Below are 22,557 nucleotides of genomic sequence, written 5' to 3'. Positions count from 1 at the left end.
AAAGGGCTCTCATAAGTACATAGATTATTATAAGCCAGTTTCTCAATAGAGCACTGATTTGGTTAAGGTTTGAGAAAGCATATGTCTCATACAAGAAAATATTTATGCATCTAAGCATGGTGCGAGACATTTTTAACATCAAATACTCAATTCAGAAACCGGTCTATTGGTATAGCATTACTAACTATGAAATTATTATAAGCATATAACCCCATTTTTAATTTCTTAACAGGTGGAAATCTATACTAATTACAAAGTTAAAGAGTTTGATTGAACGCGCTAATCTCAGGAACTACTGGTCCGTTTGAAAAAGTATATCTAAGATAGCCCATTTATCTAGCCCATTGAAAAATGTTAGGCTATATATCATCACCCTAAGACCAACAGGAGCGGAGCAATGCAAGTGAAACCGCGGGGCACAGCTAGTGATTAATATCTGCTCTACTGGTGACAAGTAAAAAGATCTTCTAACCTGCTTAGGTGTTTTAGGTCCTGCCCTATAAGCTGCTTCAAGTTTGGGGTTGTCTGGCGCCCGTCGCGGTCTGCTGTCTTTTATGCCCAAGTACTTGCCAAAAGGGGCATAGAAAAACCTAAAATGTAAGCTTATATTAGACAGTGTTTGTTCTTTACATCAATTTGGTCTTATTTACTGCTTAATATAATTAATGCTTAATAATAATATGGATGAATATTGTTTAAAGTAATCAATATATGAAACTTTTTATATCTTAACTTCAGTCAAGGCTTTTTATAACATGTACATAAAATTAGACCAATTAATTTTTTTGAAAATTAGGATGAATCGTTGTAACCATTGTAGGAGACTCGCATTTAAAATAAAAATGATTACTGAATTTTTACATGCTTTCTTCTTTGGGCACGATTTTGACCCACTTTAAACGGCCAGATTTCGTTCAAACTTTGTAGATTTATTGAGGACCGATGACAATACACTAATTTGATAAAATTTTCTTTTTTTTAGTTCGGTTTTCTATAAAAAGCGTGTTTTTTAGTTTTTTTTAACTATTATTATTATTATTTTTTTATGATCTGTAAAATGTATGCAGCATGGAAGATTACAGATGATACCATAATGTTATCTTACTCTATTCCTATAAATATCACATTCATAAAATTTGCATTTAAATTGCATGCCAATGCTAAAACCATATAAATACCATTTTCCTCAACTAGAGTTTTGATAAAGAGATAAGATTAATCCAAAATTCAGCACAAATGTTTGTCATACAATCAACATAATAATCAACAGATGTACATACAATCATATTTCATGTTTACAAACAGATTTTGGAAGCATAGTTTTAAGATTTGTAAATGCAACTGTGAATTCTTCAGACTCCCACATAATACAGAGTATGTATTCCATAGATACTGAGCTTGACACAATTTTTTAAAGTGAAACTTTTATTACATCGTCTCAAACTTTTTGGTCTGTGTAGCGCATGTCGCGTGTATAGCAGCTGCCGAGTAGGTATACCTACTCGGCAGCCGACCGTCACGCGACATGCGCTACACAAAGCAGTGTTCGGAACCGATCGAACAGTTTCACTTTTACCGTGGTTTCATAAAACCACACAACATTTTTTTTTATTGTCTCAATTTATTTATTTTATACTTAGGTCAGTGTTACTGTCAGCAAAAATGATTTTTGTAACTTTTCATAGCTATACTACTTAATAAAGTATTATGAACTCCATTTTGTAAAGAGTTGTCTGCAGGGAATGCAAGTTAATTAAAATTAAAAGTAAATGTATTATTTTATCACAACAAAACCTGTAAAATGTAAAATAATACATTTATTATTTAAATTACTCTTATCATTTATCAGGAACACTCAATAGCAGGCATATTAAAATATGTTTATATACTTTAATACCAGTTTCCAGGTCTCAAATTAAAACTTTAAAAATTAATTTTAAATTCTATAGATATAATCTAAACTCTAAAGCTATGATAAGCAAATATCTAATAAAATTTCATGCAAATATATTATCATATGAGAGATTTATAGTATTTTTTCTTTATCTGGACATTATCAGAGTAACTGTTATCATTTACTCATTTAATCAAATTAAATGATATTTTAACTATAAGGAAATACCTATTGTAGCTATAAAATATTCAAGATAACACTTTAGTCTTAATATTTTGTACTTAATGATTGAGACAACTATGTCCAGTTTTATTTTGCCTATATCACACATAAATTGGAACCAAACAATCACATATCATGAAAATTTTGATCCATTAAAAGCAGATTCAACAAAAACCATTCTGTCATCATTTAAACTCTTATTTATTAAGTATTGATAGCTATTTTAATATATACCGTAAATATTATCAAGAGGGAAGTGAATTCATAATTAATAATGTGTATGCAGATGATATTATGTTAAACATGAATGTTAATTAATATTTGATTCCTGAATTGGCATCTTTCTGTGTTACTTTTTAAGTGTAATAAGAAAAATATAATCTAACTAATAACATGCTAACGATTTCTTGTTCTAATCCTTTTATGGAATCCCAAGAAATGCACGATTCCCATTTCAAAAAGGTATCGCAGCGTATTTCTAATGATGCGATTATAGAATGAAATGAATATTAATAAATCATGTTTCACATTCGGCAATTTTTAAATACGCCCCCAGACTTGTAACGTGAAAAATATTCGTGAATGAACCCACGTTTTTTCGACGAGTAATTGAAATATTTGGCACTTACCTTTCTAATACATAGCGTAGAGTTATAAAAGCAAGCGCTAACGGTATAGGAAAGAAAACATGCCGATGGTCCGTATAAATTACAGTCTTATCCGGGCCAGGCGCAATGTCAGCCCAAGTTGTATTAGGCGGTAACCAAACATATTCACTCCAAAATGTATTTATTACCGACTGAAGCATTATAACACGTATTAATCACTTTACTGAATTCACCACTCAGTTCGTTTTAACGAAAATATAACTAAAAATAATAAATTACTTTTCACTAATCACTACCGCAGGCGACCACCACATTCGTTTGACGGATAGATCATAGAGTGATAGACAATTTATGACATTATGATTAGACATAAGTCATAACGGAAACAAATGTTGCCAGCAGCTACATTCGGTCGCGTTTGTCTTCAATAAACAGTGTTTTTTTTTTATAAAAATATATTTTAAAACTAGTAGGTACCAATGTGACCTACCCATATTTTATTTATTTATTTTTATCATACTAGCTGACCCGAAATCTGTTGTAGGTACTGTATTCGCACAAACTGTCCAACGCATGAGGTTGTACGAATTTTATTTTTATTATTGGTGCCAATTTCTTAAGGTTTTCTCAATTCTCTTTCTCTGAACAATTTGAAGAATATTGTAGAGCCATTTTAATAGGCAACATTTGACAGTTCAACAAAATTCAACAACGTAACCTAGTAACCACGACATAGAATAACATGATATTTCGTTTTGTTAGAACTGCACATTTGTTTAACTTTTTTCAATTACGATTACATATTTATAATAATAATGACCGATAGAAGTAATTTTAGGACTTGATTTTACTGATAAACCCTCAGGATAAACCATTCTAAACATAATGAACAATTTCTGATTTAAAGAACTGACGTCGCTACAATTTTGTGTCAATAAACCTTTTTTCTTTTTAAATACCAGAGACGTTACTCTAAAAATCGAAATCTGACATCTAGAATCGAATGCATTGATTACTTGGGAAAAATTCTGTGGAATAATTATCATAAATTATTGACATGTGTTTCAAGTTCGATTGACAAATGTTTCAAGTCCGTATCGATTAATTCACTTTAATCGATGTTTTTAAGCAGGTTACCACCCTATGAAGATAAAATTGATAGACGTCAAATGTTGCCTATTAAATTGGCTCTACATAATTAGCAAAATCGGTCTTGCTAGACCTTGTTTACGCATTAGGTATTTCATCATCAAGTTGGAATCATACTCCCACATTATTTTATGTGATCCTTGGAGATAACGTTTCACGAAGTGACATTAGAAAATTCATTAAAAAAATCAATGGTAAGTAAACCAGTAGGAGCAGTAGTATAATTTTAATATAACATACATTTCTTAAGATAATATTATGTTCAATAAAGATCATACTTACGTACTATTTGAAATGGGTGAAAATTTTCTCATTGGAATTATGGTAATCATAAAATGAAACAAACATGTCATACGTAGCATCAAATCTTTTATTTCCATCCTTTTTACTGCATACATAAAGTAATACAAGTGCGTAACAAAGCTCATCCATACATTTTCATTATGACGCTACAACATTTCCAATTCTTAAATAAAACTCAACAAAACGCTCAAATTTCTTTCCTTAGAAAACAATTTTTATTAATTTCAATAAATTTCTTTCCGTAAATAATGGCTTTGAACACAAACAATAAGAATCTTTGGAATAAAAATTACTTAAGTTATAAATCTCCATTTACCATAGTACCAAACATTTAACAATTTTCTATGTACGTCTAATTTAAAAATCAACAATTATATAATTGGATTCACTATATATAGTACTCATAAGACCGTATGTTGTCACTTGTACAATTTTTGATTAAATTATAAGCCGCGCCATTAAAAAATAGTTTTTTTCAATCTCTTTTCTAACTTATGTCTAAATTATTAATCTCAATATAATTATGTAATTGTGCGCATGCTATCAATGAACAAAGATACATTCAAAATGTTTTATTATTGTGTGTTTACTTAATTTGAGGGATGTTAAAAAATTCAGGGGTTAAAGTAAGATGATTTGGCACGGAGTTTTTATTTATTTATTATTGATTAACTTCATGAATGTTTTTCACAATTTTTTAATGGCGCTACTATCCTTACCTTCCAAATATTCATGATACCGTTCAATTAAAAATAGCAAACGTACGCCTAATTACATTAATAATAATTACGATTAACATGTTAACAAAGGCACAGATACCTTAGCATATCTTCATTTTGTATATTTTACTCTAACCATAGACAACATAGGCGCCAAAAACTTCCCTTTACATAACCTCACTTTTATTAACTTTAAAAAACTTAAATAAAAAAAGAAAAACTTCGTATAATTTTTTCATTGTTCCTTGTGGACAAGAAAGTACAGTTTGCATAATAAAATTAAACCTATGCGCATTAAGTTTCTTTGGTCTGCGCTGGCACAGCATTTCTCATTAAACTTAGAAACAAAATAACGTAAGGGGTTCCGTCTACAAAATTTTCGAGAAAAAATTGGGAAAAAATTAAGTATGCAAGTAAAGACTAACAAATTTACCTAAATACAACCATAATATATTTATAATCAATAACAATACCTAACTATTTGTATCCTATGAAAGCGTCTTTGGGGTGATTTAGCAAATTACCTACTTACCTAACTATATAACGTGCGAAGATTTTTATATCAATTGATATGGACTTTTTGGTACTATTTTATCGTATGATTGAAACCATACAAAAATCGTACGTCTTGAAACTTGAATAGACCTAACGCACAAATATCGTGCCATCTCTCTTTAACTTATTTATATTTCTATTTGAATATTAATTACGAAAGAAACAACACGTTTGTTAAGCTCGATGCATACTTTCAAATGCGTCTTTTTGCCTTGCGACATTTAATAGTGTGTATATTATTATAACAAGAAAATAAATAAACAACTATGTTTAATGTTTATAAAACAACGCGGTAACATACTTTCTGATAAGTATGTGTTTAAGGGCATGCATACTAGTTCGTTGAAAAATATATCTAAGGGAGGAAAGATTCTGAATAATTTGTAAATTATTAAGATAAAATGATATATTTTTGTTGCCAATCTTACAACGAGTAGCGCAACGCCTCAATTTGATATATTTTAATTTTAAAGCACAACTTTGCCTTAAGATGTAGGCTTGTTCACTTTTTTAATTATCATATTATGATATAGCAATAGCGTACTATCATTTACACGTTGTTTATAGAAATTAAATCCAAATGGTCCCGATAAAATTAATTAAAATGCTAATATTTTTAATAAATGCTGGTACGATAGCTATGTACTTGATAAATAAATAATAAAAATAAATTAAAAAATATTAAAACAAGCTCTCAACACTCCATATTAAGCGACCGGATAACTCTGTTTAAAACTATAAACTCACAGTTTCATACAAAAATCAACCCTAACTAAAGTACTTAAAGTCTAATTTGTGTTCATTTGTGACAATCGTAATGTATAAATGTATATTTTTTTAATTATTATTTGTACGACTGTGCGTATATAGTTTTAACTTTCGAAATGAATAAAAATAACAAAAGAAACAAAGAATATTATAATTTATCCCATTCCCTAAATAATTAATCAAAGCTATTTTGGTTATTATTTTTAAATGAGTACTAGGTATAGTAGAGCCATTTTAATAGGCAACATTGATAGTTCAACAAAATTCAACAACGTAACCTAGTAACGACGACATAGAATAACATGATATTTCGTTTTGTTAGAACTGCACATTTGCTTAACTTTTTTCAATTACGATTACTTATAATAAGACCGATTCAAGTAATTTTAAGATTTCATTTTACTGATAAACCATTCTAAACATAATAAACAATTTCTGATTTAAAGAACTGACGTCGCTAAAATTTTGTGTCAATAAACCTTTTTTCTTTTTAAATACTTCTCTTCGAAGATAAAATTGATAGACGTCAAATGTTGCGTCAATTGGCTCGACTATAGTATTGATATCATATAAAATTATAGGTAACGTTAAAATTAGTTTAAATTAAGTATGAATTATAAGTTGATTCACCAAAATAGCTTTAAATAACTTTTTCCAGTAGAATGACGCACCACCGAATTGTTGCCATATACATATTTAATTAAATTTTAATATTAATTAAGCTAATAACTATAATTATAAAATATACTGGACATAAGTATCTTTAGGATCTCAATATAATTATTTGGTGTTCATATTACATTAAACAGGCCATAATATTTTATCTCTCACAGCACAAAAAAGTAAAAATTTTAAGCCAAGATAAATAAAAGTACACAGTAATATTTTAAGTTGGCAACATTTGTTTAAATGCTGTCCAAAAGCTTTGTATCCATGGCCGATAAAACTTATATAAAAAAATAGTAACTCAGTACATGGATCAACTCTTGCAAGGAAAAAAAATAGTAATTTCAAATACGTATAGCACGTAAAAACCTTTGCGAAGCGTTCGAGGCCTTTGAAGATGTTTATTTCTCCCTGGAAAAAGAAAAATAATTATTTTAATAAATGTAAAAGTCATCATTTATATTAGATACGATTATAAAACAGACCATGACTTAGTAGGGTTTCATTATTAGCATCAATTTCGAAATAAGAACCCCATCAAAATTGTATAATGCAAATATTCGGCAACAAACTAAAAATTTTCAATATTTATTTTTTATCAAAACTTTATTTTTGCACGTTTAAATTAAATCAGGATGCAGGCATCATAAATCTTGAATGATGAATTATTCTTTAAAACAAAAAATATATTTATAAACAATTTTAATTTTTTTTTAAACAATTTTAATTGTGAAGGGACACCCGGGTGGAACGAAGTTACTAAAATAACTAGTGTCCGACCGAAACTGGTTTCCAGGCCGAAACCGAAACCGAAACCGAATGTTCGGCCGTGGCTTCAGTTTCGGCCGAAACCGAAACCGAAACCGAAACTCACGTGGTCAAGTATGAAATTTCTAAAAATACTGAACTTTGGTGCATTTTACCTATTATTTTGCCTGAATTAGGGCATGAAATGAAAACACAGTATATTTAATTTGTTGTAATCATTTATTTAATATAAAATAAAAAAATAATATTTTTAAAATATTAATAATAACAATTTTAATTTTTATTATTTTTTCAAATTAAGTTCTCAGTAAAATCAGTCATCTAAATCAAATCAGTAATTGTTACTGTTACTTTAAATACTAAGTTTTGGTATTGTGAGATCTTTCTCTTTATTAAAGAGTCTTTAATGCTTTGGATTGGTATTTGTAGTTTGTCCTTAGAAGAATAATCAGTCTCTTTTAGGTACCTCTTATATAAAAAAACCCAGTTCCAATCTCAACATAGATAATCAAAAATTGTTTCCACCAGCGTGGGTCAACCAACGCTTTGACAGCGTCCGTCAAAGCGTTGCCGAGGAAAACGAAGTTAGGCGAGCGTGAACGTGTGTGAACTAAGTTCACTGAACTTGCGAAATAAGTTTCGGTTTCGGCAAAAGTTTCGGCCGATTTTGGCCGAAACCGAAACTGCGGCCGAAACTTGATTTTTGGCCGAAACTCGGCCGAAACCGAAACCGAAACCGAAAGTTCGGTCGGACACTAAAAATAACTGGCTTGCTTTCTATGAGAGAGAGACGGACAGAAAAACACCCGCACGCCGCACAGCTTACAACTATAGGAAAAAGTATCCTTACTACAACTTTTGGTCTTAATTCCTTCTAGCCCCCTTTCGCAACGCGCGATAGGGAATGGGGAATATTCATGTTTTTTTGTCTTAAATTAATAGTTTACTATTTTATAACGTAGAAAAAAATATTGATGGGCTTCAAAACGGCTTCAAAATACTCTAGATATTTTTAAAAATGAAATTTAAAACTTTTAAAAAATTTAAGCAGTTCAAACGCGCGTGAGCGTTTTGCGTGACGTCACATGACACGTTCAGTGGGTGTTTACCTTAGTGTTTACTGTGGAGTGATGAATACAATGTCGTGTCAGATGACGTCACATTTCGTTCGACCTATGGTGGCGCGTTTTGGAAGTTTGAATTTCGCTCCCTTATACTTCTCCCCTACTTTTTGAATATTATTTTAGGGGTTTAAATAATACGTAAATAAAAAAAATCCTTTTCATTATAATATGACGATAATACATAAGTATTCGAGAAAAAAATATTTTAGGCATTTTCAAATTTTATGCATATTCCCTATTGCTTCCCAAAAAAAAAACATACAAACAAGCACTTACTTCCTACGACTCAGTCTATTAGGAGTACTGTGGTTCGACTGATGCGAACTTTCGCTAACATCCGAGCTCGAACTGCGGATGTCGCCTTCCATCTGTAATATTTTATTAATATATATTTTATTATTATTCTTTTTTTTGACGTGACAACGTCTTATAATTCGATAAAGCCGGCTGCACGCACGAAAAAACATGACTCATGCGTCGTTACCTCGCTCTGACTCATCTGAGGCGTTCCATGTAAGGCTTGAAGGCGGACGATGTCACGTTCAACTATCGTCAGTAAACCGACTTTACAGACAACCAATTTTTTTTGTTATAAAGTATTAAGTAGATCGTATTCGCATATAAAGATAAAAAGATTCGATAAAAAGAAAACAAAAATTTATTAAACCTGGGGATATGTCAGTTATGTAAAGCTTATAAAAAATACTAAAGAAAAAAACTGTTTTTAGAGAAAAGCAAAAGGGCCTAACATTTTTTGGGTTGCTTTGCACTGTGCAATTATTTTTTTATACAAAATGATTTTAATGACGATGGCCAACTAATAATTGTCTCGCAGCTTTTATTAATAGTAATAATGAAATAAATAAACATCAAATAGACTTCGGAACATTATCATTAAGTATTTAAAAACTACCCTACTTTTTTCATTAATTAATTATTTCATGAATGACGTCACAATCTTACCTTCCCCGCGTTTATGGCCTTATACGCGACTTGCAGTATCAGCCACGTCCAGACCATGTGAAGGCACAATAATAGACAAAGCAGGGAGTTGAATATGTAGTACGCTGCGAACATCGGTAATAGCATCGGTGCTCTTATTGATGTACTGGAAAAATAATATTTATAATTATCTATACTAATATTATAAAGCTGAAGAGTTTGTTTGTTTGACGCGCTAATCTCGGGAACTACTGGTCCGATTTGAAAAATTATTTTGGTGTTAGATAGCCCATTTATCGAGGAAGGATATAGGCTATAATATATTATCAAGCTAACCAACAGGAGCGGAGCAATGCGGGTGAAACCGCGGGGAACAGCTAGTTTAAAGATAAGAGTGAACAGGAACACTTCCTAGAGAATCGCGCGTTATTTTAATTACATACGTAAAATCACTTTTTATTGAAAACACCTACACACACAAATAAACGCGCCCGCACATACATAAACACTCACGCAAACACACCTGTTTAAATTTTATATAAGAAGTCAATTGACTGACCGGTTGGTTTGGTTGGTAGTGGCCCTGCCTTCCAAGCCAGAGGTCGTGGGTTCGATTCCCACCCGGGCAAATACTTGTGTGATGAACATAGATGTTTGCTCTGTGTCTGGGTGTTAATCTATACTTCTATACTAATATTATAAAGAGGAAAGGTTTGTATGTATGTATGTATGTATGGTTTTCACGCATAAACTACTGGACCGATTTTGATGAAATTTGGCACAGATAATCTTTAGACCCTAAGAAAGAACATAGGCTAACTTTTATTGCGAAATATGTACCACGGGCGAAGCCGGGGCGGACCGCTAGTTATCTATATAAGTATTTATTTAAAAATTATATATACGTATGTTTATCAGCCATCTGGTTTCCATAACACAAGCGAAAGCTTAGTATGGGATCAGATCGTGCCGGGTGTGAAAATTGTTCTGAAATATTTATTATTTACTAGCGGTCCGCCCCGGCTTCGCCCGTGGTATATATTTACGTTTTCTCTACATAAAAACCATCCTCGTACTTCAAGGAATATAATAAAAAAAGAATTATCGAAATCGGTTCAGCCGTTCTCGAGTTATGCGCTTACCAACACATTTTGCGATTCATTTTTATATATAAGATTTAATTATATAAGTTTGTATACTGGAACATGCTCGTATTTGATTTTCTGGAATAGTATTATCACTACATATTTATGTCTGTTAGAAATAAAATACACTATTATGCACACGTATACGCACGCACACGCATACGCACTTGCTTATAATTTTATTAAATACTAGATGTGCCCCGCGGTTTCACCCGCAACAGGAGTCGAGACTCCTGTTGGTCTTCCTCGTTAAATGTGCTATCTAACACTGAAAGAATTCTTCAAATCTGACCAGTAGTTCCTGAGATTATCGCGTTCAAACAAACTCTTCAGCTTTATAATATTAAGTATAGATGAAGGTACCATATAACATATTTATTATAGCATTAATGGGAAATAAAACTGGAAAGACATTCCTATAATTTCAGTTTACCCAATGCGATCATGACATCCAACCTGGATGTCAACATACATTTAAAAGAATAACGAATTTTCATAAATTTTGAAAGAAATACTATTAAGTTTGAATAGCCATTATTTGACAACTTTTCATAATAATTTAATTAGGTGATGAAAGAATTCGTCAAATCGTTATCAGGAAATCAACCGGAAACGATAGTGTAAGGCGGTGTGTACATTTTTCAGAGAAATTAAGATTGAACGCGCTAATCTCAGTTTACTGGCCCGATTTTAAATTTCTTTCGGTGTCAGATAGCCCATTTATCGAGGAAAGCTATAGAGTATAGGCTATATCATCATTACGCTAAAACCAACAGGAGCAGAGCAACGCGGGTTAAACCGCGGGGCACAGTTAGTAATATTATAAATACTTGACTAACTATTTTATCACATGTAATACTAGGAAATGTAAATATAGAAATAACACTGTCTGTTCCAGGTAGCAAGCAATTGCTTTTAAATACAAACACACAAATTTCCTAGAAAATTATACATATTTCATAGAATAATGTTGCCTAATAGTCATTTAGAACTGTCTTCGTCCCGCGGTTTCACCCGCAAAAATGAGTTTTCTTTTTATCCTAATGTTACCTTTAACATCAGCAATCTGTCAATGTCTAAAGTCCTGACAAAACTTGTCCAGCCTTTCCAGAGATTAGCCGGAACAAAATTAAAAAAATAATTATTTTGGTGCATTTGCGACTAATTTGCTCTGCTTGTTAAAGCCTTACCCTTTCCTAATATCCTGCATTTTACTTTTTTCCTTACCTCCATATAATGTAGAACGGATATATCCCTAATCTAGTTATAATCCACAGGACGGTGAATATTGTGAATATCACATCGCAGAACTTCTGATAGTTTGCGTACTTCGCCGCTTTGGCTGCCTGAAATTAACACCAAAATTTATTCATATACCGTCCTTAAATTCTTATTGCTCTTCTAGCTTCAAAGAAAAACGTACGAAAATCGAGGAATTAGATAAGAGGACAAGATAAAGAACTGCGTGCAATAGAAGATATATACAAGTTATACTGTTGTTTCCATAACTTAACTACTATTGAAAACATTAGTTATGCTACTTTGAAACAAGGATCAATTACTCTTGGTCCTGAATGTGTAATTACTAGAAAAAGGACCAAGATTAATTGATCCTTGAATGTGAATGTTCATGAAGTCAGAATCGAAGTGTAGCTTCACTAAGAAGTTGGATTTATTTGTTTCATTGTTATAAAGAATAGATGTTCCACTATCTAGCAAGCCTTATCATGAGAAAAGAGTTGTAGTTTGAAGTTTTAAACTGACAACATGCAATCTGATGTGCGGAAAACTTCCGTATAACACGAGTAACTAGGAAATTTTAAGTGTATTCGCTTTTCGGCGTATTTTCCACGAGTACAATATGCGAAGTCATTAGTAAAAAAGTTTTAATTTGGCTCTTTTAAGCGCATATGCGGTTTTGGCTTCGTATTCTCTTAACGTCGTTTGTGAAAGTATGTTCGACTAATTATCCAAACAAAGCATGTTTACTGCGAATGTTTGCGCATTTATTTATTCCTTCATTTAAATTAGAATTCTGGGAGACTCCTGACTCAATGGGATGTAATCAACGAGTCACATCAAGTAAAAAGAGTAACTAACTCACTTAAAGACTACATTAATTCTTGGGACTGTATTTGCCATCATCTGTGCTATTTCCCTATATCTTTTTTTTACAGAAACAATATTTCCAAAATCTCAACCCTTGATTAAACATCTTTAAACTAAAAGCCCACTTAAGTACCAGTAATAACATCTTTATACCAGCAATACTGCGACTCTGCTGACGAAAACACATAATACACACATACACAACCGCTTAACAATATCTTCAACACTCATCAACATAAAATACCGAACGTCGAATAAATGTATTACCTCTAAGAATATATCAGCACAATCATGGACCAGCAACACGAGCGTCCCGATCCTGTGCAAGTTGCAAACCCACGAGAAGGAGAGCAGCGCGATAGTGGCGATGTGGTGCACAAACATCTGCCAGAAGTCCTTGCGACGCACGTCCCAGAATTGGGACAGCGTTAATGACCAATAGAAGGCAGATGATATCATGTAGTACCACCACACATCGCTCGTTACGCCCTGTGGATAGAAGACGAAAGTTATTTTGTTGAAAATGGCATAGAGAACATAATGGGTAACTAACAAAAATAAGTTTCGAAAGTATAGTAAAATGTCTTTGTCTAGGTTCATCAGATGCAGTTTAATTTACTTAAGATTAGAAATATAGAGATAGTGGGAGTACTAACAAAGTTATAAATAAGTTTTTCTGGTGATTCTGTCACTCCTTTGTTGTGAGTTTAGCTCGTATATATTTATTATACACGAGCTAAACTGACTGTAAACATTACCTATACATATTATTCAAATAAATCATGAATGTGTCTGCTCAAAACACTCACCTGATGCGGATAACCAATATAACACTGGTCAATATCCCATAACCATTCTTTATCCCACAGGATAAACATTCCATACGAGAAGCTGTACAGGTAGAAGGAACACCTCCACAGGTTCTCGCAGAACTTGACGAGTGTGGAGGGCTTGTCCTGGCTCCGGCGGAGCCGCCACCAGCGCTCCACCTGCCGCTCCGTCATGTCCAGCTGCTTTGCTAACGCGCATAGCTGTAGAAGAAAGTTGGATATGGGCACAATTCCTTTCGATAGATCGAATAATTACAATAAAATCCATAATGAATAAGGAAATATGCTGAGTGCGTATCATTAAAAGCAGTACACTCTACATGTAAATAGCTAAAACATCTAGTATTCCACTAAATAATCTATTGCACTTTAAAGTTTAGCATAATTAAGGACAAAGCACAGATAGCATACAATAGCAATTTTAGGTGAGAATAAGTGGATTATATAAATTGCAATGATACTTCATAAAACTCGTCTACATGATTATTATTAATACCATATGACGACGCAAAAAGTAAAATATAAAATCAAACATAATTTACATGCGAAAATATACATTAACATGTCTGCAGATGCAGACGTCTTAATTTACTTTATTTCAGTATGTGCTAATGAGGTTGCAACATGCTTTTTAGTTTTTATATATTGTAAGGTTATTTAAAAACATATTTTTAGCATTAATTTTAACTTTGACGAGGGTTCTGAACAACATGTATGAGAAAAGAGTTGTAGTTTCAAGTTTCAAACTGACATCATGCAATCTGATGTTGTGCGGAAAACTTCTGTATAACCACAGATCTATCATCTATGTATAACACGACTAACTAGGAAGTTTTATGTGTATTCGCTTTTCTGTCATATTTTCCACGAGTACAATATGCGAAGTCATTAGTAAAAAGTTTTAATTTGAGTCTGTGTGAGTCTTTACATATTGATAAAATGCGCTTATAATACCGTGGGCGATAATTCCAAATAATTAAACAGTGCTCCAGTTAGGTCTGGATCTTATCCACAGAACATATAAAAGAGCTTATCTTATCCTCAGATAGGTCCGAGGATAATGAGAGATGATTCATTAAAATATACATGAAGCCGGTTAAGAGTATGATGTAGTTACCACCTACAAGCGAAACCAATCTAATCTCAAACGGAAAGTAAAGTATGAGGTCGAAATGTATTTTTAAAACGGTTTTACTGACACAAAGAGTTTCTTAATCTAGTATGATTATATATATTTTATGCAGTACATGCAGTACAATTCGAAATTAAAACATTATGTACTTTTTAGTAACTAGTTAGGTATCTGATTTTCGTATTTAAATAAATAATAAGTAAATATTTCAGGACAATTTTCACACACGGCACAATCTGATCCTATACTAAGTTTTCGCTTGTATTATGGAAACCAGATGGCTGATAAACATACATATAATATAATTATCCATACTAATATTATAAATGCGAAAGTAACTCTGTCTGTCTGTCTGTTACTCAATCACGCCTAAACTACTGAACCAATTTTCATGAAATTTGGTATGGAGATATTTTGATACCCGAGAAAGGACATAGGCTACTTTTTATGCCGGGAAAAATACGCAATCCCGGAAATCCCACGGTAACGGGAACTATGCGGGTATTTCTTTGACTGCGCGGGCGAAGCCGCGGGCGGATACCTAGTTTTAAATAAATACTTATATAGATAATTAACAACCAGACACATGGCAAACATCTATGTTCATCACACAAATATTTGCCCCAGGAGGGAATCGAACCCACGACCTCTGGCTTGGAAGGTAGGGCCACTACCAACCAAGCCAACCGGTCAATCGAATATAGGGTCATAAAGAAATGACTTCCCTTTTATCCGAAAATAATTGAGAATTTACTTGAATATTGATAACACATTTTAAGGCACGTGTTTCGAGATTAAAAATGTTATCAAAATAACGCAGAGAAACACCTGATACTGGTTATCGCCCATTCATTCTCGCTATCAATATGGGACAGAAGATTTGCTTATCAACGCAGCCTATGATTATAACATGCCTTCGTCACTTTGACAATAAAACCGCAATATATGTAATCCCCGATTATCTGTGTTATATTTTCTGTTAAGTATCTGCTGACGTCACCACGGAAGGGAGTTACGCCCTGATTCTTATTACCAGAGCTTCGATATTGTGTTCTTGATATTTCAGAATTATTTTAACATGTCAGGTGTTTTAAAATGGCAGATAACAAATATGGGTTTGAGGGCAGTCATTCTACAATTATTATTTTAGTTGTAGGGGCAAAGAACCCTGGGAATTTTATGCTTTGTGAGATATGCGACATTTGAGAATCGAATTGAGATAAATGAATAACGCAAAATTAGATATGTTTCAAAGCCTGTGTTGTTGTAGCCAGTAAAATACAGTTCAAAATAATAACTAAAACATAAACAGAGCTTCGAAATTATAAACATATTATCTTTATTCTGTTAATGAATAACAGCCCCGAAATCGTTATCTTCGTTCCCAAAGGAGATAAATGACAAATGTTCCAGCCAGGGGTTCGGGAAATTTAGGTACAGAATCATCCACTTTTGCTTGAAACCAAAATAAATTCTAACTACATTTTATTCTAGTGCAGAAGAAATTGACCTACAATTACAGGATTATATGGAAGACTATATAATCCAGCATATTAAGTCGTCAGGGTCAAATTACTAGGACAATGTGGCAAAATGTAATAGTGACATTATGTAGGAAATACGTTTCCGCAACACGACATTCTAATCTGAATAATGGATAGCAGTTTCAATCGAAGCATGCAACTTTTGAATATTAATTATGTGCAGCATTAATCCTTACTCAAAGTTCGCGACTTTTAACAGATTTTTAATTTATAGTGCAGTAAATATAAATTTAGAAATTTTGGTACAAGTAATTAATGTGTATCTAATAAAGTAAAATATAAAAATTCAACCGGACGAAGTGGTAAGACAGGTGTGATAAAACGTAATCGAAAATAGATATAATGTGTAGGAAATTTGAGATTATACGCATCGAATTGAATTCAATAATCTGAAGCATCAATACTACCGCAAGAATAAAATACAATCACCACTAAGGATAACACATTTACACCACAGCTGGATCTGAAACCCTGAAAGCAAGTGCACACACGACTTCATTTTCAACGTTTATTGGAGGTGCTTACGAAAGTGGGTCGTAAGCCAAGGTCTGTTTTAGTACTCGCCGTGATAATTGGTCGCTCAATGAACACACATTGTGCTAAACGCCGAGATTTCTAAACTATACAGAATCCAATAGCTGCGTTAATAGCGCGCTATTGCCGTCCGCTTCGAAGGACCGAAAGCTCTTTTGTGTAATGCGCTAGTACTAAGTGGAGCACTAAACGCTCACGTGTAAGGAATTCGGTGATTTTAAATATGTTAGAATATCGTTATTAAATTCGCAATGCAACTATGAAAAAGACACAAATAAATTTTATTAGATGAAGATCCACCTACGACAACGACGAATTCAACGACAGTACATGATTGAGCAGCGGCTCTTCTATATTTAACTTTTACGAATTGAAATTCTCAATGTTCTCCAGGAAAGGGGTAAATAAGTACAACATACATTAGCAATCTCGTGCAAAATATACAGAATCCATAACATTCTGCAATTCCACATCCCACTACCCATTATAGCTCATCAACCGTCCAAGTGATTTATACTTCCGTCAGACGCCACATCCCAAACAAACATTAAGATTTTAGACACATCAGAAAACATTGACGATAGTAAATCTTTCACTATTTATCTTGTAAGCTCCAGTGTCTAAGTGTCTCTAATTTCTCGTAAAGAGGCCACGGTCACGAGCGGTTAAATCATGTATGAATTGTTGTAAATTGGGTTATAAATCGCTATCTAAATTGTTAAAAAATTGCTTTATTACGGCACAATTGAAAGAGATATAGATATGAAATTGTTGAAATTGCCTGGAACACGAATTTTCCTTCGAGTTAGGAATTTTAATATAAATAAGTGGGTTTGAACTGATTGGTGAAATGATCACGTTTTATGAAGATACATTAATTTCAAGATCACTATAAAAATAGACGGAAATACGTTCCAGTTTGAGTGACTTTGGCTTTTTAAAATGATTAAGAAATCATATATTATGTACTACATCCAGTCAATATTTTGTTTAATAGCTATTTCCGTTTATATGCGGAAACTGTTTATAGAAAATACAAATAATTTGGAAAATCCAAAAGTGCACGCCTCATAATTTTTTTTTTAATAAATATTTATTAATTATTATTTTTGTTTATTTAATAACAATTAAACCACATCGAATCAGACCCTGAAAAATGAAAGGGTTCTATTCCTGAGCATACTCAAGCGTAAGAGAAAAAAAAAGACTCGATTAGTAAAGTATTTCGGTCGCTATCGTGTTAACAAGAAAAAGGATCCGCACATACAGACACACGGACGTCCAAGACAGAACTTTTTTAAACTGTTTTTTAACTAGTTTAAATAACAAAAATGACATCAAAAATATCATGAACGTTAAAAATAGTGTTTTTTCTTAATATGTGTGTGTATGTATTATCTTACAAGTGCAATGTATGATACATAAAGACATTTTAAGTTTGAAAAATCAGATGTTTTGCGCGAAGTGACAGTAGTACCCACCTCAACGCTTCGCTTATGAGGCGTGCAATAGATGCTATATTATTAAAAGACCCTCTCCAACTCCAAGCGAAAAAAATTCGTTTACAAAAAATAAAACAGTTACATTTAGTTCAATGAATAAAGTTCCCTTTGAGTGAACATGCAGCTCCGTTATCATAACATAATCAAGAACCGTTAATATCTTTAGGCCCAGTTTCATCAAGCTCTGTTAGTTAGTTTAACACGCTGTTAACTCTTTTAACGGGACATCAATGTAAGGGAGTGTCCCACCATGACCTAATCGAGGATTAGTTTCCTTAACACGGCATTATATTTAACCCGTGGCATAGAGGCTCTTTAAATTTTTAACAAGCGATTAGAAAAAATGATTCGAAGTTTTCTTGCTGTCAAGATGGACTCTGCATACTATTTTATTTTTGAAAATGAAGATGTATCGGATGATTTGTATAATTTGGATTATATAGTGCGACCGCGACGGCCCAGAATTTATAAAGACGTCGTCATTGTTTCGAAGAATATGATGATGTTGATTTTAGTACAAGATTTCGTTTATCAAAACAATCGGTTTTGGAAGTATTGCAATTAATTGAAGATAAACTCGAATAACCGTCGGATCTGTAAGTAAAACTATCTCGTGAGGTAATATTTATATTTATGTGCATAAAAGGTTCCTTCCTACATACTGTATTATTTTCAATTAAACCATAATAATCCTGTGAGTCATGTCAAATCTAGTATTGAATACCAATAGGTACTTAAAATGTAAACTTCACCACTACTCAGGTAAGGCTCAGGCCTCCTCATGATTATGAAATGTACTTATCTTAATTTTAAATTCTGTTTTAGGAATCTATCAGTTTCACCTACAGACCAACTGCTTATTGTAGTGAAGTGCAGTGATGGCTCAGTGGTGAAAAACATTGTGAGGAAACCGACATATCATAAGATAGCGTGGTGGATAATGACCTGATCCCTTACCGTGTTTAAGTTTAAGTTAGCACTACCAATCCCATGTCCCAGCAGTGAGAAAGTATATGGGCTGACGATGATGATGATCCTAATTTAATTTAAATGTGACATTGTTATAGAAATATGTAATTTTTCATGTTACCTAAATAAATAAAACTTGTGTTTTTATAAAACATTTTTATTGTACCCTTAGATTGTACCTATCAACATCATTCAATAAATAGGTTATAACAACTAGAAACTAGGTTATTACAAACAATAATTTACTATTAATTTACTTTAAATGTATCTTGCTGCTTTGTCTTTATTTTTCTTGTTTTAATTGCTCTTCTAGTATGAGATCTCTCGCACTTTCCTTCGGACTCCGAATTTTTTTTCGTAATTTCAACCAGATCCAGTTTACCTTCGACCAAGTGAAATTGAACCGCGATTTTTCTTCAACATTATTGTATTTATTCAACTCAAAATAAAATTAAAATAACACAAGAAAAATCACAACAAAACAATCTCCAAATAACATCAAACATTTGTAACCATGGTAACGACCAAATCGTTTGACATATAAACCAGCAAACGTAAAAGTTTCTACATGATTATTAAATTGTATACTGTGTTAGAACATTTCAATTTAGTCGAATTACCAAACATGACAGTTATTATACAACTAGAACAAATAGCCCCAACGTGCGAAACTATGGCATTGTCAACTATGACATTTTGTTTCGGGCGGTTTAAAATACGAATGAATGATTCGTGAGTCGCTCAGTTAATGGTCGATTTGATAATCGGCTGTTAGATTTCCTTCTTGGGACCTGTAGAGTTGACAACGATGTTAAAATAAATGTTTAATTTGAAGCTCGATTAATAAATGTCTGGTTTAGAAAATATTGGTGAAATTGGGTCTTAGTAATTTACTTTTTAACTGCTTCATGAATCTCAACGATGCTCATAAGGACGACCGTTTTATCATTTACACTTATATTGCATAATTAGAATTTCAGAGTACTTTCGTTAAATTTATGTAGTTCTAGAATAATGTGAGGCACATTTTGCACAATTTGCTATATTTATATCTTTTTTTTTCTTATAACTAATATCTATTTCTAAAAAGTGCATATTTAATATAGCTATAAAATATTATAGGGATGCGGAAACGACTTTAAGTAGTGAATTTTAACATAATTAATTTTGTGCCCACTGTTAAAGAAATAGTTTAAGAGCTAGCGCGCACGAGCAACTTTGTCTCCGCAACTATTTTGTCTCTCCCATCAATTGTATGGGGAGTTGCGTCGCTACGTGCGCGCACTTTCATACTAGCCCATAGGTGGGAGAGACAAAATAGTTTCGGAGACAAAATAGTTGCGGAGACAAAGTTGCTCGTGCGCGCTAGCTCTAATGTTGTTATTATAGATGCCGTCACATCTATAATAAAACTAGCGGTCCGCCCCGGCTTCGCCCGTGGTACATATGAAAAATAGATGTTGGCCGATTCTCAGACTTACCCGATATGCACAGAAAATTTCATGAGAATCGGTCCACCCGTTTCGGAGGAGTATGCAGACTAACATTGTGACACGAGAATTTTATATATAAGATGATGTTTCATGATAGAAAATTAGAAACAACGTATCTCGATTCTCGAGGAAGCTCAGAATTTACTTAACGATCTCTATTTTCTCCTGAAATTAATTCCTGCCACTTTTATTCCCACAACGTTTCATATATTATGCACATATGTACATACAGCGTACAGAATACAGATGCATTGCACTAATATAATTGAAATTGCGCAAGTTTCGCGTGCCATTCACACGGCAAATCTTCGACACGTACGGATCGCGAGTATCAGGATAATAAATCGATTACCGTATTAACATGTACAATTGCTTTAATTCAATACGTTGAAAAAATTACTAATTATTACATACTTTCTCTAGAAGATGCTATATTCAATTTGTCTTAGTATTTTCTTGCGCGATTTTCTCCCCATGCGTAACGTCCGCGTCGGGTTATAATACGATAATCCGCTAAAATCTTTTGAAGTAAAACTTTTTAGGCGCGTTGAGAGTAAAATTTCAGTTGCGTCATGGCAATGCCGTCACGTCATGTAGTATAAGGCGACGATTTTGGTATCTTTCAATCTCCCAAAGAAGTTTCACTTCTGACACGTGTGCCTTTTTTTTCTTTTGTATTTCTTGTCTTAGCAAATCGTGTGGTAAATATTTAGCGTAAGTAGGTCAAATATACGCTAATCCGCATCTATCCGCGATCCGCATTCAGATGTGACGTAGGAACGAAAATGAAAGCGCCCCTGTCCAGCTACTGCAGAATGGATGTCTTTGCTGGCTTTTTAATTTTCTTATATTTAGGGCGTTTAACAGCATCTTCAGGTTATTATTAAGATTGCAATATACAAAAAACCTTTCAAACAAACATTTATTTATTCATTTTCAGAAACACTTTTGAATCGTCATAACATAGTTTTACCATTTACCACGGATTCGGAAAACAGTTTCTATTTATTTCTTGGTTTACCAACATTTGTATGGAGAACAACCGACATGAAGAAGAGTAACTACTGCTCTTTTAAAACATGTCAATATTACATTTTATGCCTCATGATAGACTGCAGATCGAAAATTTAGCTTCCCGGGTTAAGTGAAACCGCTTCCATAAACCGCTGAAGAAGTCAGCGCTTCATATGAAAAAAAAATGTGTGCGTGTACTAGTGTACACACGTAAGAAGTGAAACTTCTTTATGACCTTATTTTTCAAAAAATAATTTACTATAATATGCAACTTTACAGAAATATGTCAATCACGCTTGGTAGGGATAAAAAAAGACGTGTGGCACTCGGGGACTGCCGCGGTAAAGCTATTGCATAGCATGCCTTCAAGCCACACCTCCGAGCCCATCGGAGTGGGGAGCGTGAGGTTTTTCGTTACGGAATTTCTCGATTCGGTCCCCGCGCTCAAGGCCCGCGATAGAAGCTATGCAATAGCTTAACAAGATGGCGCGTAACGGAAAAATGTCACGCGTAACGAAAAAATGTTACACTAAATTTTTTTCCAACTCCGATAAAGAAGTTTCACTT

The 22,557-nt window shown here is 33.0% G+C and overlaps 2 protein-coding genes across 5 annotated transcripts in view; both read right to left on the bottom strand.

The window, feature by feature from the left end:
- Positions 1 to 3,048, bottom strand: part of LOC149478691 (ceramide synthase 5-like) — a 32,823-nt gene extending 29,775 nt beyond the window's left edge. For both annotated transcript variants that reach the window (XM_089708677.1, XM_089708679.1), the window contains exons 1-2: positions 2,746 to 3,048; positions 473 to 590 (exon numbers count right to left, since the gene is read on the bottom strand). In XM_089708677.1, the coding sequence (XP_089564803.1) occupies positions 473 to 590; positions 2,746 to 2,924 (297 nt within the window). In that variant the 5' untranslated portion in view covers positions 2,925 to 3,048. The remainder of the gene's footprint in view (positions 1 to 472; positions 591 to 2,745) is intronic.
- Positions 3,049 to 4,222: 1,174 nt separating this feature from the next.
- The window catches only part of LOC149478690 (ceramide synthase 5-like), a 29,887-nt gene continuing 11,552 nt past the window's right edge, over positions 4,223 to 22,557 (bottom strand). For 2 of the 3 annotated variants that reach the window (XM_089708674.1, XM_089708675.1), the window contains 6 exons: positions 13,782 to 14,003; positions 13,240 to 13,461; positions 12,091 to 12,209; positions 9,740 to 9,884; positions 9,053 to 9,144; positions 4,223 to 7,295 (listed from right to left, as the gene is read on the bottom strand). In XM_089708674.1, coding sequence (XP_089564800.1) covers positions 7,286 to 7,295; positions 9,053 to 9,144; positions 9,740 to 9,884; positions 12,091 to 12,209; positions 13,240 to 13,461; positions 13,782 to 14,003 — 810 coding nt within the window. In that variant the 3' untranslated portion in view covers positions 4,223 to 7,285. Of the gene's footprint in view, positions 7,296 to 9,048; positions 9,145 to 9,739; positions 9,885 to 12,090; positions 12,210 to 13,239; positions 13,462 to 13,781; positions 14,004 to 22,557 lie in introns of those variants that run through there. The other variant, XM_089708676.1, reaches the window with a different exon arrangement.

The sequence above is a fragment of the Colias philodice genome, chromosome 21, assembly GCF_061535455.1.
Source record: "Colias philodice isolate Cphi_HAF_F1 chromosome 21, ilColPhil1 Martin Lab GWU primary, whole genome shotgun sequence".
Taxonomy (NCBI): domain Eukaryota; kingdom Metazoa; phylum Arthropoda; class Insecta; order Lepidoptera; family Pieridae; genus Colias; species Colias philodice.
This window is presented reverse-complemented; position numbering and strand designations above follow the sequence as displayed.